Genomic DNA, 16,925 nt, shown 5'->3' with positions numbered 1-16,925 from the left:
GAAATAACTTACTGGTGCTTCCATGGTTTCCCATTGGAGATCAGGCATCGCTTAAGTTCTCACCACACAGCACAACACTGCAGTCTCTCCCAATTTTATGTATAATGGTCTCATTGTTGCAGTGAGATTGTTGCTTTCGATAGATGGTGGTGGGGGGGACACACCTGAAGAGAGGCCAACAGCAGGTCAGTGTCAGCACTAGTGTGACAGAAAACATGGAGGGAGGGTGGAGCATCACAACCCCACCCGACTCCACACCCGTCAGAAAGAATCATCCTTCCCATGTGAGACCACAGTGGAGAATATTCCAGAACATCTCTCACACTACCTCCTCCTTTCAACCCCCAGATGCCCAGACATACTGATTTCTGTTCTGAATGTTCAGGACTGCCCTTTCCCTGGTCATTGTGAACGCAGTCCATTTATCTGCCCATGGGCTTTTCCACTGCAAACATATCAGTCATTCTCAGTACCTGTTTTTCTGGAAGACATTATTGAGAGTAAATGTTCTTAATCAGTGCAAAGTCCAATATCTTGTGCTTGATGACTGTTAATAATTTAAAATATTGCAGGATTTGTCAGTGAACAAGGTTACTTCACGATAATCTTTGCCTAATTTAGACCATCTGACACAAACAATATCTCACAAGAATTTATTTTGCCTTAGTACACCTAGTACATATTAAGCGCTAGAACTTAACTGAAAAAACTAACCCGAGTACATCTTGCAGTAGTTTATTGTATTAGTTTAAGCATTGTATTTATCCAGTGACATCATTTATGTAAACACAGGTGTGTTTATATTGAGCAAATACCTCTTTTGTATAATAATGTAAAGAGTAGGGAGACTGGGGTAAGGTGAGCCTCCCCTTCTATCTCAGCAGCTGTGCTTAGTTCTGCCCTGTGACCATATATTCAGGAAGCGTATTGCATGGATGCTATCTGGCTTTAATGAAGACAAACTGTGGAAAGCAATTTGTTACAAAACATATAAAAGACAATGAGCGTGAAGTCTGTGAGTTCCAGCGCACGAGTGTGCAGTTGCATGAAAACAATTGTAAACCCTTTTGAATTATTTTCATTTCTGCACGAATGTCTTCTAAAATGTGATCTGATCTTCGTTTAAGTCACAACAGTTTATATTACCATACCTTCACTGAATAACGTGGTTTAAACAGACCTGCCCAACCGTTAAAAATGTTCCTTGTTCCTCTGGTGAAGCATGGGACAAAAGAATTTCTAAACATCTCGGCCTCCATCAGTCTACAGTCAGGAAGTTTAGTTAACAAACGGAAGAATTTCAGCACCATGGCTACTCTCCCTAGGTGTGAGCGTCCGAGAAAGTTCAGTGCGAGATCATCGTGTAGTATCCTTAAACAAGCACGAGAGCCATGGTGACAGGGGCAGGCATCGTTCGCATTTCAGGTTTGTGTTCCTGAGTCACCCATAAGAAAACTGAACAAGAATGGTATTCATGGGAGATCACCAAAGAAAACATCCACTCATGAGAAAAAAAAGTCACATTACAGCCTGCGTCACAGCAATGAAAGTGGACACTGTATGATGCACCTAAACTTCATCCCAGTTGTGTAGCATGTTGGAGGCACTATTATGGCATCAGGCTATCATGGCTCAGGCAGCTAGATCTTATTCAGGGACCAATGAACTCCACAGTTGCTGTAGGAATTTGTACAGCAAAATATCAGGGTGTCTGTGATCTAAAATTCAGGAAGAGGTTGGGACATGCAACAACAATCCAAAACAGGAGTAACTCAAGGCAAGCCTACGGATGGGCAAGACATTCCCGAAAATAAACATGGATTCAAAATTTTGTACAAAGGAAAGGATAACGGTACAGCTACAGGAAGTGCTTGGTTATGGTTACGGTGAATAAAGATCCCTCTAATCACAAAATGAGTTCACATACACATTTAGAATGCTGTGAACATTTTGTTTTCATTTGACACTGTACAATATGAGAAACGTGTCAATGTTCTTACAAATAATGTAAATAAAAAAAAAACTATGCAAACTGATAATGGCTTCCTCCTTTTGAGCCATGCACAGATCTTTGTACAGTGTATACGTACCATATTCATTTACTCAACAGTAGTAGGTCTGACTGAGGAATAGTACCTCAACACATTGTCCTAAGAAGAAACCATTGCATGTCAGACTAATTGCTCTTACCGTGTTAGTGAAATTGGCAGGTTTAGCCGTCATCCTGACATGTTGCAGGTTTGGACAGTGAGAGGAACCAAACACTGAGAATTCTGCTTCAGTCACAAATCTCTTCTCTTCCTGCTTACACAGTGTTAAGCTACAAGTGACCTGAAACTTTAAACACAAATTAGTGTCTGTGAAGCATTGTAAACGATGTGACAAGATTTACTCAAGCTCAAGTTCTTTTTCCTTCTGGGATTATTCAGTATGTTTCAGAGTGTAGAATGGAGTTTCGAGACGTAGCTATGGATGTGCCATAACACGTGAACTGTAATTTAGAAGATGCTCTCTGCAATGCCAAGTGTGCCTAAGGGTACTTTAGTATAAGGTTCAGCACTTAAAGACATCAGTCTAGCACTGACTTAGCTTTCTGTAAAGCTAAAATATTACCTCAAAAAAAAAAAAAAGCACAAACCAGAAGTTATCCCTTTTTATTATGTGAAATTATTTTATATAAACATATAAAACAAATCTCGGATTTTTAATAAAGGTGTTTTTCTGTACATAAACTTCATACACAGGTTCCTGCAGTGTTTAGCGTGGGTTTAGATTCAACCCAGAAACATTAGTAAAGGGTGCCACCGAACAAAGTCATAGAACCAGACCTGAAATGGCTTTTCGGCTCTATAAGGTACCTTCTTAAGACTAGACACAAAAATGGTTTGTTCATATGTTTATCTGCTCAGCATCACATCATAGATTATGACGTGTTTTCCTTTGCTCCACATAGCAGCGGCTGTAGTATCGTTCCATCTTCTACGCAAGAGCCAAAACTAGATGTGGGGAAAAAAAATGACACAAGGGGAATTCCCCCCATAAAGACACACAATACTGGGAGTTTACTAACAATTACTGTATCTCATCCTCTGTATGTATGACCATCAACCTGTTCTGGATGGTTTCACCTTTTTCTTACAGTACATATTTTCACCTACAAATAAACAGGAACAGTTTTTGTAACACCAACTATTAAAAAAAGTTGGTATGATTGAGAAAAAACTTTATGATTTTTTTTTTTTTTAACCATTACAGTGCTTCATATCTAGGGGGGGAAAGACGACACTCAAAAACGTCTTATAATGTGATTTCTTTAAATATGTGCAAAAGGGCATATACATTCTCAATGCTAATAACCAAGATGAGGATAGATGAGAGGAAAGACATTAAAACACAGGGAGTACTAAAAAATAATAATAAATTAAAAAGAAACGCCTTAAGCAAAATGAGAAACGTGATATTTTTTTAGGAATGCACCTCTAGTGTGCAGATGGATGCCTAGCAAATCTCGCATCTTTCTCAACACCAGATGTGGGCGGTGTAGCCGAGAGCTTTGACACACCGCTGCTTCAACTCTGACAAACCGGACGCAGTGACTTGCTGAGGAATGACGTTTGAAATAGCACAATGGGGAAAGTTGGCAAAGCTTTTTCATTTGTTTCTCTAAACCCACAAAACCCTCACAAGTGCGGGTTTGTTTCTCTTTTCCCAAAACCCTCACAAGTGCAGTTAACTCTGCCAATCCTTGCATGCACCTTTCCAGGTAAGCGATGTCACCGACAGACCAACATCCTCTAGCCATGTGGATCACACAAGCGGAAACAGCCTGAGGGAACTGTCAGCCGATTTCTTATTGGAGGATGAATACCGCACAACAGCATGCCCAAAGCAGTCACTTTCCATAAGATCACCTCAACGGTTCTGAAATAAAAGCAACTGAAAAAGCCATTTCATCTCTTCCCAACAGGCATCATTGGGCCCAGAATGTAAGAATGATGGTCATCCAAAACGATGAAGGAAAGAAGTCTTCTACATTAAATTTGTGCATCTTGGATTGTCCTGCACTCCGCCATTAAATGTAGTCATCATCTACAGGTTCTCCGTGCATATCACAGTAGTGGATAAAGACGACAACCACGCGCTGGAACACACCCAGACGCATCTGCCGCCTCTCCGAGATCTCCTCACCGATGGTCTCCATGCAGATGTCAGCAGAAAGTTGGCCCTTACGCCGGGGTGCGTAGATGGTGGCTGAGAGAAAGGAAGGTAAAATTCAAACGTTTGGACCAAAGAAATGCAGTTGTAAGCCCTTCTACCTGTCATACACTCACTCATCAGTTATGTTCATTCATTTGGCAGATGCGTTCAAAAAGCTGATCACTACTCAGGCAATGCAAACACAACGATTATACAGAATACTATTGGAGCAGGTTTCACCAATTCAGTATTGGTAACACCACAGTGCTCTGTGCAAAAACTTACTGCTTTCATCATCCTCAAAGTCATAACGAGCGTAACTGTTGGGTACTGCGGTGCGCAGTGAGCGTAGCCATGGGAAATCAGAGACCATCGAGTACGGGGCTCCATCTACCACTCCTGCAGCAGAGAAGACGGTGGGCATGAGCGCAAGAAACTGACTGACGCAAGACGATAAGAATAAGGGGGAGAAAAGGCACAACAAGATGATACAGCGTAGATGTAGCCTCCACATCCTTCCCATCACAGGGACCCTACGCCAGACCCTGTTTTCACTCTAACCCAGGACACATGCCATGCAGTAGTAAACAACGAAAACAGTGCTCAGGCGTGCTGGGCTGAGGTTAGAAAATTCCACTCCAGTTCATTTATAAGCCATCTTGTACCTTTCGAATGTAAACAGAATGTAAACATTTTAGTGGCACAACAAAGAAAGTGAGTTTTGTTTTATACTGAAAGACTCAGATAAACAAAAGGCCTTGAACTAGACTTAATCAAATACTACTCAGCTCAGCTAATGAGGTTGTGGTCAATCTAAGCAGGAAACACATCAGGCTTTAATCTGCCACCACTGCTGACACAGTGATGGTATTAAGCTCCCTCTCACCCTCTAAGGTATAGATGTCTCGGCCCCAGGGGTAGTTGGGATACTTTTTTACATCCTCCTCTGTTCTTGTTGCCTCCGGGAAGAATTCGTACTTGATTAGTTCCCTGTTGGACAGGTGGAAAAAATAATGGGTGAAATGGGAGAAAACGGCAGAACAATAAAAGCACACACCAGCAAAATTTTTTAAATCAAATTTTTATAACTTATTTTAGTCCATATTTAGGGGATTGGCCAGCAATGGATTACTGGGATTTTTACTTTGCTTCTTTTGTTTTAGAAGCACATTGACAGTGTGAGGCTAACATTGCAAATAAGTAAACCAGTCACTGTACAAACATGTTAACATCACCCGCTGCCTGCTAGCCTCCTCTTAATGAAGGCTGAATTACATGCTTAGGTGAAAAGATCGACATTGCAGTGCTGAGATGTTTTTGCTTGTTGGGAGAGAATCGCACAGACATGTAAAAATGTCCACGTGTGAATGATTTTTACATTTACATAAAGTCTAGATTAATAAGTATACAAAAAAAGGGCAGGCTCGCCTTACCCCACTCTCCTTACTCTTAACATTATTATACAAAAGAGGCTTGATATACTTTCTCAGTCATTCTTTACAAAGCAATTGTTCTTGTTTTTGTCCATTCTGGTTTGGATGCTGCCCTCTAGTGGACATCCCTGTGTGTGTAAGTGTGCTAGGTGACTCGTCCACACACGTTTCCTGTGTGTGTAAGTGTGCTAGGTGACTCGTCCACACACGTTTCCTGTGTGTGTAAGTGTGCTAGGTGACTCGTCCACACACGTTTCCTGTGTGTATAAGTGTGCTAGGTGACTCATCCACAAACATTTCATACATACATAGGTGCAGTACAATTGATAATTCGGGCTCTCTTAGTGCAGCAGAAAGCATGTGAGGATAGGCGTTAGACTGTGTGCGCACTGTGCATACTACAGTATGCACATAAACAATGTTAAATGAAACCAGTCTGAATCATTTCCACCAAAACAATACTGCTTTTCAAACTGAATCATTACTGAATAGTACAAAGAAATAAACAATGCAAGACTCTTCAGTGTGTCCATCAATTCAGTAACACTATGCTTAAAAGTGTAAACAGATATACATACTGACTGATGTTGGCGACAGTATCCATCCAACTTCGAACGCGCACCTTGTTCCTGACGTTGGGGGGGTTGCTGAACTCGTGGATAACTGCTATGTGGTATGGGTAGGGTCCACTGAACAGCTTCTTCTCTAAGGCCAACGAGTCAATCTGGAGGGAACAAGCCACACTACTGTAGAGCCAAATTACGATCAAACAAATCCAACACTTTACAACACTGCTGGAGCACGCATTTAAACCAACACTTTACAACACTGCTGGAGCACGCATTTAAACCAACACTTTACAACACTGCTGGAGCACGCATTTAAACCAACACTGTTGAAGCACTGTATGAGCTATGAAACTCTGTAGGACCATTCTCAGCAAAACTAGAGAAAGCACAAAAATAGTTTTTAATGATAACTTCCTCACAGACACAGTGGACACCATGAGAAAGAACTGCAAAAGAAATTTCTAAAATGACCAGTAAATCATGACTTCCTATACCACTGAAATCTGTATTGGTTATCTGTATTGGTTATAAAAGGCTTGTGATGACCAGGGTGTCATCACAAAACTAGAGAAAGCACAAAAATAGTTTTTAATGATAACTTCCTCACAGACACAGTGGACACCATGAGAAAGAACTGCAAAAGAAATTTCTAAAATGACCAGTAAATCATGACTTCCTATACCACTGAAATCTGTATTGGTTATAAAAGGCTTGTGATGACCAGGGTGTCGTAATAAAAATATTTGGGGTTTGACTAATTCTATCCTGATCTGTAAACCCTGACCTGCTGCATCGGACGCATGTAGACGATGCGGTTCCTCTCCGGCGGGATGCGCAAGACCTGGTCCAGGACCTGCTCGAGGTCCAGCTTCTTGCACTGGGCGTAATCAAAGCGGTTCACTATGGGGGCACTCTCCACCTTCAGGTGCTTCAGCACCCTGCAGCGAGTGGCTGAACACACGGAGCAGCGGGTCAGTTAGCGGCTACTGTCGCTTGTGTGGGGGGAAATGTGTGTGTGTGGGTGGATGCAAACGATTTTGCCATAACTGGGGGGGGGGGGGGGGGGGGTAAAAATCAAACATTTATAAACTGTGTTGTAAATATACAACTACAATTGACATTTACAGGCATTACATTATGTTCCACTATTATGGTAAAAACTTGTGAACTCAAATTGTGGGTTTTTGCTAAACCATTTAAAGCGTTTTTGGATTGGCTGAGTGGATTGATGTTAATAATCTGCCCTGCCTCTTCTCCAAGCCTCAGGGTTCCTCACAAAGTGAGCACTCCCTCTCACTCCACTAAGCTAAAGGGTGAGCACTCCTTTGCAGTAGCTGAGGTTGTGAAACGCCTGCTGCTAAGCATTAGAGCTCCCATCCTTTGTCTTTAAGGCAAAACATAAAACACATACTACACTTTTTATACTACATTTTTTATTGTCACAAAGTGGGCATGCATCACACACCCACCTGTCTTGTGCTTTACCCGATTTGTTACGCATTTCCTTCCATTATTAACTATATACAGCTTTTTTAATACACTCTACAGAAAACGTTAGCATTGCTGGAGTAACTAGCTATAGCCTCTACTGCGTCCTGATCGTTTATAGTCATTGTACTATTCTCCACAGCCTAAATGGACTCACCGTGAATAAACATCATTTTAGGGCAGTGTTTCAGCACCAGGTCTGTAATGCCACAATTAGTGAGAGTAATTCCCACTAGGTTTTTCGATTTTAGTGAGAGCACCTAGGAAGAAAAAATAAACATACATTTAACAGTAAATACAGTAAATGTCTGTTCCTGTAGGACTGTCCATACCCACCTGTATGTGGTCGTCCTCGGTCACTGGGTCACTAGTGCTGGTGGACTTGTCTGCTGTGCGTTTCCTTTTCACTGTAACGCGAGGTTTGGTCTTGGAGAGTTCTACATGAACGGTTGTGAACAGTCCGGTCATATTTTTAAAACCATGCAACATTTACACTTTCTTAAACTTTGAATGTTTACATCTAGATTTATGCAGTGTTTACTCATACTGTCTTAGGGGTGGCCAATTCATTACTCCCAGGCTTGCAAATAAAATCTTACTACCCAATAATGAAGTAAAAGTATAGCTACCAGTTTATTAGATACACCTGTCACGCGGCAGAGATTTGCCTGGGCAAATGTCCTTTGAATGCAATGTGTGTGGTGTACCGTGCGGATATAACCGAGTGGCACAGCTGCTGTGAGCTGTTTGCAGTCTTGCTTCAAACAGCCCTTTAGCCCTGTTTAAACATGCTGAATATGGGTTAGAGCTCTGAGAACTGGGCAGGCCACGTAAGCAATGAATCATTTTTCAAGAATGTTTTCAAATGTGTCTTGCAATATGGTGCATCATACTGGGATTGTCATAAATGGATACACTTGGACGACAACTATGGTTAGATATGCCACGCTGTCGGTCTTCGGTGGATATCATAGGTTTCAAAATATGGCAGGAAAACATCACATTACTGTTTACACCCAACAGGATGACGCCACAGACTTATTATAATTCACATGCCAAATGCTGGTCATTCTGGCCATTCCAAGCTCAGTTACACACCAACATAGAAACCAGGCAGACCCGTGATTCTAGTCTACCACACACTGCAGGCCCTTGACACAGGACATGGTTCAGTTTATAAGTGTAGATAATAAACTGGTGACTCGGCCCACTTCCTCTCACACCCTGCGATTCTCCTGCACTTACCCGACTCCGACACTAGGGGGACGGAGCACAGCCTGCTGCATGCACGCGTGACTGGCCGCCTGGAAAACATGTCTCTGGAAGTTCTATGTGGAGGACCAGCCTCTCCTTGGAGCCCTGCCGCACCGTGACCCTCGGCAGAGCTCGGAGTCCTGGGAGGGGCATTTCTGTGCCTGGCCTCAGACTGCTCTGCCTTGACCGTCTGCTCAGGGCCGTGGTGACCCGCTCTGCTCTCTCCCCCTGCTGGCTGGCTGAGGGTGGTGCGAGCGCCGGTCTCGGCGCCGGCGTGAGCCCGGACGCAAGAGCAGCGTGTTCTCATGGGGCCTTCCTCCCTGGCGCCCGCCCTTCCTCGTCCCTCGGGGTTCGCGGACTCCTCCCTCCAGCGGATGGAGCAGACACACCCGCCGGTGTTGTGGCCAGCGGCCCCACCAGTTCGGTCTCGGGAGCCGTCCTCCGTCGATTCGCTGGCTGCCTTCATGTCTGCTTTGATCTGCTCGCTGGTCACCTGACAGCCCTTCTCGCAGCTGGGACACTGCGAACCACGTCGGCGCAGCGGGGTTTTCCCTTTTCCTGTCAAAAAAAAATAAAAAATACAGCGGCGTTTAGAACACCTCCGGCTCCACGTTTGAACCGTCATTCATGGAGATATGAACCTATATGACAAACCTCTCGAAGCTGGATCTTCTGCAGCCCCGGGCTTCTTCTGCGTATCTGCCTCGTCGTACGGCTGCTGCGAGTGAAAGTTGTCCTGGGTCTTGACTGGACCCTCCTCGTCCTCACTGTCAGAATCAGACACCACAACTGGAATCTTCTTCATGGCAGGCTGCACACCACTGGGCCCTAAAGGAAAGAAACAGCAACTACATCGGCGGCACATTTAACTATGATTTTAACCATGATGTGGTTGTGAGGCACCTTATACCTGCTTGCTCTTCATCTTCTAGTGCAGGGTTTTGTGCTGGACACAGACCTTGAGGAGCTTCCCCTTGACTGGCAGCTGTAGCCTGAGGCTCTGCCTCAATGTTCTCCACCACCATGCCCTCTACATCAGGGATCTCTGCACAAAAAGAGTACACCAGTTCAACACTAACAAAAATAAATAAGTAAATAAATGGGTTTTTATTCCCTCTAGTACAAGGACACCATACCTTCAACTCTGTGTGGTGGCATGTCAACAGCATGGTTGTCACGATTACGCGGAGGAATGTTGGCAGCGTTGTTGTTCTGGTGATTGTTGTTGTTGTCGTTGCCGTTGTTGGGGTTCTGGTTACTAACCAGAGCGGAGGATACACCAATACCCGTGCCTGCACTCAAACCGACCCGAGCACAACCCTCGAAAAAGACACAGCAACAGTGTTGGGATCCCACACCTACTGAGGCATGACTGGGTGGTTCCCCCATTACAGTTAGTCTCAGAAAATAAAACTTTATCTTCTTTGTAGTTTGTTAAATCACAGCATTTCAAAACAGACCATTTACAATTGCTTCTTTATATCCAAATATACACACACAACATTCTGGCACAACTTCAAAAACGTCCATGCACAACAATTTAGGAGAACATGAGGAGGAATCAGCCTCTTAGCACAGAACAGGTCTATGTTTAATAGAAGTGTTTTCCATTATTCTTGGCTTCATCTAAGCAAGAACTGTGCCAATATTTGAATGAGTCTGTTCAATGTGTGTTGACCATGCCATGCTCACCTTGGGGGGCTCACGAAACATCTGGTCTAGGGAGATGAACTCCAGATTGGGCAGCATTTCGATAAACTGACTAAAAGATTCAAGCTTAATGGCATGGCAGCGCACTAGAGTGAGATCCACCAATCGGCTCCAACGAGAATGATCTAATAGAGAAGTTCAGACAGCATGCATACATTAGATATAAATTAGATATGGCAGACACGACTGTTTACCACTTTAAATTAAAAGGAGATGTGGTTCAGATTTTACACAATTTATATGGGATCAAATTGGCACTTTAGCTCAGCACTCCACACTGGATCTGAAATGAACAATAACTAAATATATAGAGCACAATGTCACCTTTGTTTGGTTTTGTTTCTTTTGCTTTTTCACTCCAGCCTTTTAATTTTAGATGTAACAAAAGTACAGTTTACGGCCATAAGATTAAACAGCCTCGATTACACAGTGATTCCTCCGGATGTTTATACGTAATGCCATTTAAAAAACGCTTAGATTAAAGCTATAAATCTTCAGGTCAGAGAGAAACAAGAAATGGTTATAAATACCTGTGATCCAGTTATGTGGGTTGTGAAGATGTGGGCAGTTGTAAATGACTAAATATTTGATTGAGGCAAACACTTCATTAACAGCTTTCATTCCGATATCGGTGATGATCCCTGGATTCTCTATGACATCAGCAAGGCCATATTTCACTAACTCTGTATGACTCAATTTACCTAGAACAGAAATAATACAAACAGGCAAAAATAAAGAGCAACTCACTAAGCACTCACAATTCGAAATACTGCCAACACATGAATCAGCATATGAGGTTTAATGGAGCACGGACCATACAGCAAAATGCCTTCAAGTCAAAGAAAACTGGGTGAATAAAATAATTAACAAGTGGCAAATTGGTTACGCGTCTGTTGCCTTAAGTGCCTGTGCTCTTATTAGCATACTTTCTTGTTATAAAAAAGTACAATTTCTGGTCATCATTCATCTATGTTACTTTAGTTTAGTACATTTCCCAGGCCAGGCCAATAGCTAGAAAAAAGTAGCCTGGTATAGGATATAAAAATACAACTAAAACCTTAGATTCAAGTCTAAATCAATTGAACCACCGAAACTGTTGGTTTCCAGGCTTTGCTTTTAAACTTTGTATGTCTATATATCACACACTATTTTGACCATAGATGCTACCTTTAACAAAAATACATTATTTTTTATGAATAACAAAATCACTAAAATTGTTGCCTTTCCATAGTGAAAACTGCTAAATTATCTAAAGCCAAATTATTTCTTTACCAAAACAAATCATACCGTAATTTGTCAAATTAATTAAATTAATAACAGCAAAGTTTTAGAAGTACTTTCACAAGCATTTCAGAATCAGAATTATGTAATGTATTTGCTCAATCAATCAATCAATCAATCAATCAATCACATTTTATTTATACAGTGCTTTTTACAACAGTTGTTGTCACAAAGCAGCTTTACAAGTGCCGAGTCCTAGCCCCCAGTGAGCAAGCCAAGGGCGACAGTGGCAAGGAAAAACTCCCTAGTTTTTTGCATGAGGAAGAAACCTTGAGAGGAACCAAGACTCAGGGGGGGAACCCATCCTCCTCTGGCCGACACCGGTCACCATGACAACAACAACAATTTATACAGAAAGAAGAGAAAGAAAAGGAAAAAGAAAACTCATTTGCTCCTTTACATTAGGAAGCCAAGCTAAAAAATATCAGGGCCAAACATCCACGGGCCTAGAACTGGTGTTAATTTTCAGAACATGGTTTGACTGTAATATACTCACACTGTAGTAAGAACTCATCAACATATCCAAGGTGCAAAGTCTCGAACTGAGGAAACTCAAGTTCAGCCATCTTTAGTGCTGAGAACACGCCATCTTTGGTTAAGGAAGGCTGGATTCGAACTTCGTGCAGCCTGTGATGCATTGAAATTATATTAACTTAAAATAAATCTCAAAAACAGTATTTTCAAGACAAAAAGTCCTCCCTCACCTGCGTGCAGCAGTAATGATGAGGTAGCCCAAGTCAACTTCAAGTGCATTCTTACATGCACCAAATACAATAGTGTGCAAATTTCGAAACCCCCCTAGGACATAAAAATATTGTCAAAATGGCAGAAAGTTCACAATGCCTTTGTCATGCCAGTATGTTACTTATATTCTATATTATTATATAACAAATGTAGAAATTACATTTATATGTAAGTAAATGTAAAAAATGACATTTTGATAAGCAAATTATGCATCTAATCAAATATGGCTATCATAAATTAAGCCATTAGCAATGTATTGAGAAATCCAAATGTATTGGTGAAATGTAATCACATCCTGAATAATAGCATGTCATGTCAAGAATCAGCCACAAAACTATATTAGCCAATGATAAATCAGAAAACATGCACTCTTGTGGGAATGTTTTTGTCAGTACAAAGACAGACTAAATAACAGACTAAATAAGTGCATAGTTCAAGTCCAGTTCAACACATGCAACACGAAACAAGCTTCTTTTCAGAGAAATGTGGCATATTCTCTGTGGTGATGCCCGGTGTGGCAAGCTTTTTTCAAAGATTATAAAAAATATATATATCCAATAGACATGCACATATAGGGCAGACTGTGATGCTGGTGCCACAGGTGCACTTGTGCCTTTTTAAAAATAGCCTTCACTGCCCCAAGTTGTGGATAATATCACTTTATATTACTTTAAACAGAGTGGATTAAATCAGCGGTTTGCCCTCACCTGACCTCCAGCTGTCCTCCACTACATGCTGTATCAGTCCCCCTAAAAAAGGGACCCTCACGAGCTCCAGCTGCTCCAGGTTGCGTGCGGAGGCCAAGCCCGTCACCAGTGGCACATACTTCAAGGAGTTAGTGGGACCGGCACAGTTTCTCATGACAAACGTACGCAGGCTCACACACAGAAAGTCTTTGAAGGGCTGAGGCTTTGTAAGGCGCACCCACTTCATATACAAATGTCTAAGCATAGACACACAAGGGATTTCTGGTACATTGACTCCTGAGGAATGGAGAATTTTAGACAGAATTTACAGAACATCACATAGACCAAAACATCAATGATACAAAACCACAAAAATCTTAAATAGCCAAACTGCAACAGCTTTAAGCCTACCAACAAGGTGGAGGGTCTGGATTTTAGCTGCAGCTGGAATAGTGAGTTTGTTCTCAGGGGGGATAGGAAAGGCTCCATTGCGGTTCCTGAACTTTCCAAGGATGTGAACCTGAGGCATGTAGTTCCAAATTGCTTCCACAAGCTCTAAATGAGATGTTTCCACACCCTTTGAATGAACAAATAAATGAGTTAATACATGCATCCAACAAAACACATACCTAAATGCTATTTGAAATCCAGGACACCAGGCTAGCTACTCCAACAACTTCTTCCCTTGTACATCCTGCACTCACCAGAAGGTTGGGGCAGGCCTGAAGAGCCTCCAGAACACCAGGAATACTGAAAGCTTCATATCCCCTCACCCTTCTGCGCTCTAAGTAACGTGGATGCAAACCATACAACTGCTCTAAATCAGGCATCTTCTTCAGGAGTGTGAGGAAACTTGAGTCTGTGAATCCTACATTGAAAGAAGATGCAATTAAAACAACAGTCTGCCACCCTTTAATGACAACGTGACAGGGTAGGACAATGTGGTCTTGCACATGTCCAGATGTTGCACTAGCATTTAGCAAAACACTGGTTTACACCAATGCACATATTGCTGCACTGTGATATTCAATGATGTATTTTGAGGCAATCTCTTGTAGCACTGACAGCATATCATAATAACTACCTTAACTGTAAGTGTGCATTAGAAAGCACATATATGCTATAGTCCACCAACCTGAAGGCATGTATTCCCACCACCGACTTGCACACAAGTCCACCACTTTCACCACCCTCAAGTAGAGAGTAACTGCTTCCTGTAGCTTCCGTGACAGACACTCCATGCACATAATGTCCTGCATAGGCAGGTACCTGTAGTGAGCAGAACCTTTAGACAGTAGACTAGAATCCACAAATATCCTAGTTCTGTTATCTTAACATCATAAAAGTGCTAAAAAGGACATCACTCAATCCCTGAACACTTTACTATACATGTTTTGCAAATAAAAGTTATATCTTTAACATGGCATTTGGCATTAATGCTTTAGCAGTAGATATTTCATGATACAGTTCCTTACAATTCCAATGTCCTTTAAATAGAACCTGTAACAAGCTGTATATCCAACTGCTAATGTATTGCAATTTGCAAACGATACTCACCGAAATATGTGACAGAGCACCTCATGTGAAAGTTCATTTATGTAATCTTTGGGATCCCCTTCTTGTAAAGAGTTTAAACTTCCCATTCCCCCTCCCATACTCCGTGTCTTGGTGGATTTCCGTCTAGGGGCCATCATGTCCAGGGAAGTGGGATATTCACCCAAGGAAGGCCAGTTACTCACTCCCTCCCTCCTGGGCCCCTTTCGGACATCCAGACCTACATACAATCTTGTGTCACGTCTGTCTGAAGAAATAGTTTCTATGAGACAATGAAACACATTACTACAAAACAACTAAACAAGGCAAAGAGATGCAGATTCATCTACACAATGCTGACTGGACGCTGTAAAGGTCTGCAGCAGCGTCATTACCACAAAAACCACACACATACACAATGTCAAAGACAGCCTAATTAGACAGCCTAGTGGTAGTGCCAGCATGACTGATCACAAAACCTGCACAACATCCAGAAGTATTTGATGTGCTCAGCCCGATATCCCAAAAGCCCGGTAATGAAACTGTATGAGGAAAGTCTTCAAAATGATAAAATATTATATAAACATATAATATCAACATAAGAACCTATGCAAAAGACCAACCTGGTTTCGTTTTTGTGTCTGAAAAGATAACGTCAACTGGGAAAAGCTAAATATTACTTGTAGATTATCAAATGGCAAAATCCTTATATTTGTCATCAGCTATCATTAACCTCAGCTTGGTGACTAACCTGACCCAACCAGCCAGAAAGCTGCCTACGTTTTATACACACAGGCAGCTACTTATTTTGTTAGCTGGCTTGCTAGCTAGCAAAAAGTAACAAACAACAGACATTTAATCACATAGTCAGGTTGTGTATACCAAGAGTTCTAAACTAATTTATCTGAGTCACTTCGTTTAGTTGCTGATAACATGGACGACAATAGCACAACGTTCAGACTTCACTGAGTTGTGTTTGCTAGTCAACGCTAGCTAGGACACAACGCTTAGCCAGCTAGCTGTTCCACTCTGGATGCTAGCTGGCTAGATTTTCAGTATTTGGGCAGCTAAGCCAGCAAGCAAGCCAGTTCGCTTCAGTCGTTGACATTTACTTTTAATTCAAACTAAACCCTTATCCAAAAACAGTGAAATGCGGACCTTAAGGACAAGTGTGGAACAGTAAAAGCTTACTTGTTTTCGGACAGACTCAGACCTCCGTTCAGTCAGCTGTATAAAGACAGCAGCACTGGCGAGCATCGCACCACAGACAGGGAGGCTGATTTCAAAATAAAAGACTCCAAACGTGTAAACCACTCCAATGCAATAATAATAATAATAATAATAATAATAATAATAATAATAATAATAATAATATAGGTTGAATGAAACTGAATATTTACATAGTGTAATCAATGTAATGGGTCATTGTTTTTAATTGTAAATTTAAAACAAACAATCAGCTGTGTTTAGGAATCCTTGCTCACTGAGTTCTGCAGCCTTGAAATTTTTTTCTGCGCCACAACACACAATTTAACTCACTATTGCTAATATGTCATTAGATGCGATTAAAAATTAATGAGAAGTTTTTATATCAGAAGTCGTCACATTGTTGTTTAAATTAAATTATTTCAATCTGTGGTTAAACAACCAAATCGCTGTCATTTAATAATCACGCAACTGCCAGTAGATGTCGCTTTTTATGCGGATCGGCGGATGGTTTCGTCAAAATACAAAATATTTTTACACACGTCAGTTTATGAAAGAAGACAACAATTTAAATGTCCTTTAGTCAATTTCTAGCTTTTTATAACAGAATGCATACTTGTGTTCCTTATTAGAGATCAGTGGATGCAATTATTGTTAAAAATCCTTTTTAACCCCCAAACAGAAAGGCTTGAAGGTAAACAGACACTGAAAAGAATATTAAAATATTTTAAAATGACAGCTAAAACAGCTAAAAAAATATCAATCAATCAATCAACATTTATTTATACAGTGCTTTTTACAACAGTTGTCACAAAGCAGCTTTA

At 41.5% G+C, this 16,925-nt stretch overlaps 1 protein-coding gene across 2 annotated transcripts; it reads right to left on the bottom strand.

Annotated features, from left to right (window-relative positions):
- Positions 1-2,640: 2,640 nt before the first annotated feature.
- On the bottom strand, positions 2,641-16,198 carry fbxo38 (F-box protein 38). Of its 2 annotated transcripts, none has more exons than XM_077022520.1 (21): positions 16,087-16,198; positions 14,920-15,178; positions 14,498-14,631; positions 14,067-14,230; positions 13,774-13,939; positions 13,384-13,659; positions 12,637-12,730; positions 12,429-12,559; positions 11,182-11,352; positions 10,634-10,776; positions 10,078-10,261; positions 9,852-9,986; positions 9,596-9,769; positions 8,933-9,499; positions 8,024-8,124; positions 7,845-7,947; positions 6,984-7,150; positions 6,209-6,354; positions 5,084-5,187; positions 4,483-4,596; positions 2,641-4,251 (listed from the first exon to the last, which is right to left on the bottom strand). In XM_077022520.1, the coding sequence occupies exons 2-21, from the start codon at positions 15,054-15,056 to the stop codon at positions 4,073-4,075; spliced, it is 3,390 nt and encodes a 1,129-aa protein (XP_076878635.1). In that variant the 5' UTR covers positions 15,057-15,178; positions 16,087-16,198; the 3' UTR covers positions 2,641-4,072. The 2 variants fall into 2 exon arrangements, with proteins under 2 accessions (XP_076878635.1, XP_076878634.1); XM_077022519.1 differs by having other exon boundaries at positions 14,920-15,163; positions 16,087-16,174.
- Positions 16,199-16,925: the final 727 nt, after the last annotated feature.

The sequence above is a fragment of the Brachyhypopomus gauderio genome, chromosome 11 (genome assembly GCF_052324685.1).
Source record: "Brachyhypopomus gauderio isolate BG-103 chromosome 11, BGAUD_0.2, whole genome shotgun sequence".
Taxonomy (NCBI): Eukaryota; Metazoa; Chordata; class Actinopteri; order Gymnotiformes; family Hypopomidae; genus Brachyhypopomus; species Brachyhypopomus gauderio.
Note: the sequence above shows the minus strand (reverse complement) of the source record. Positions and strands in the feature narration are given on the sequence as shown.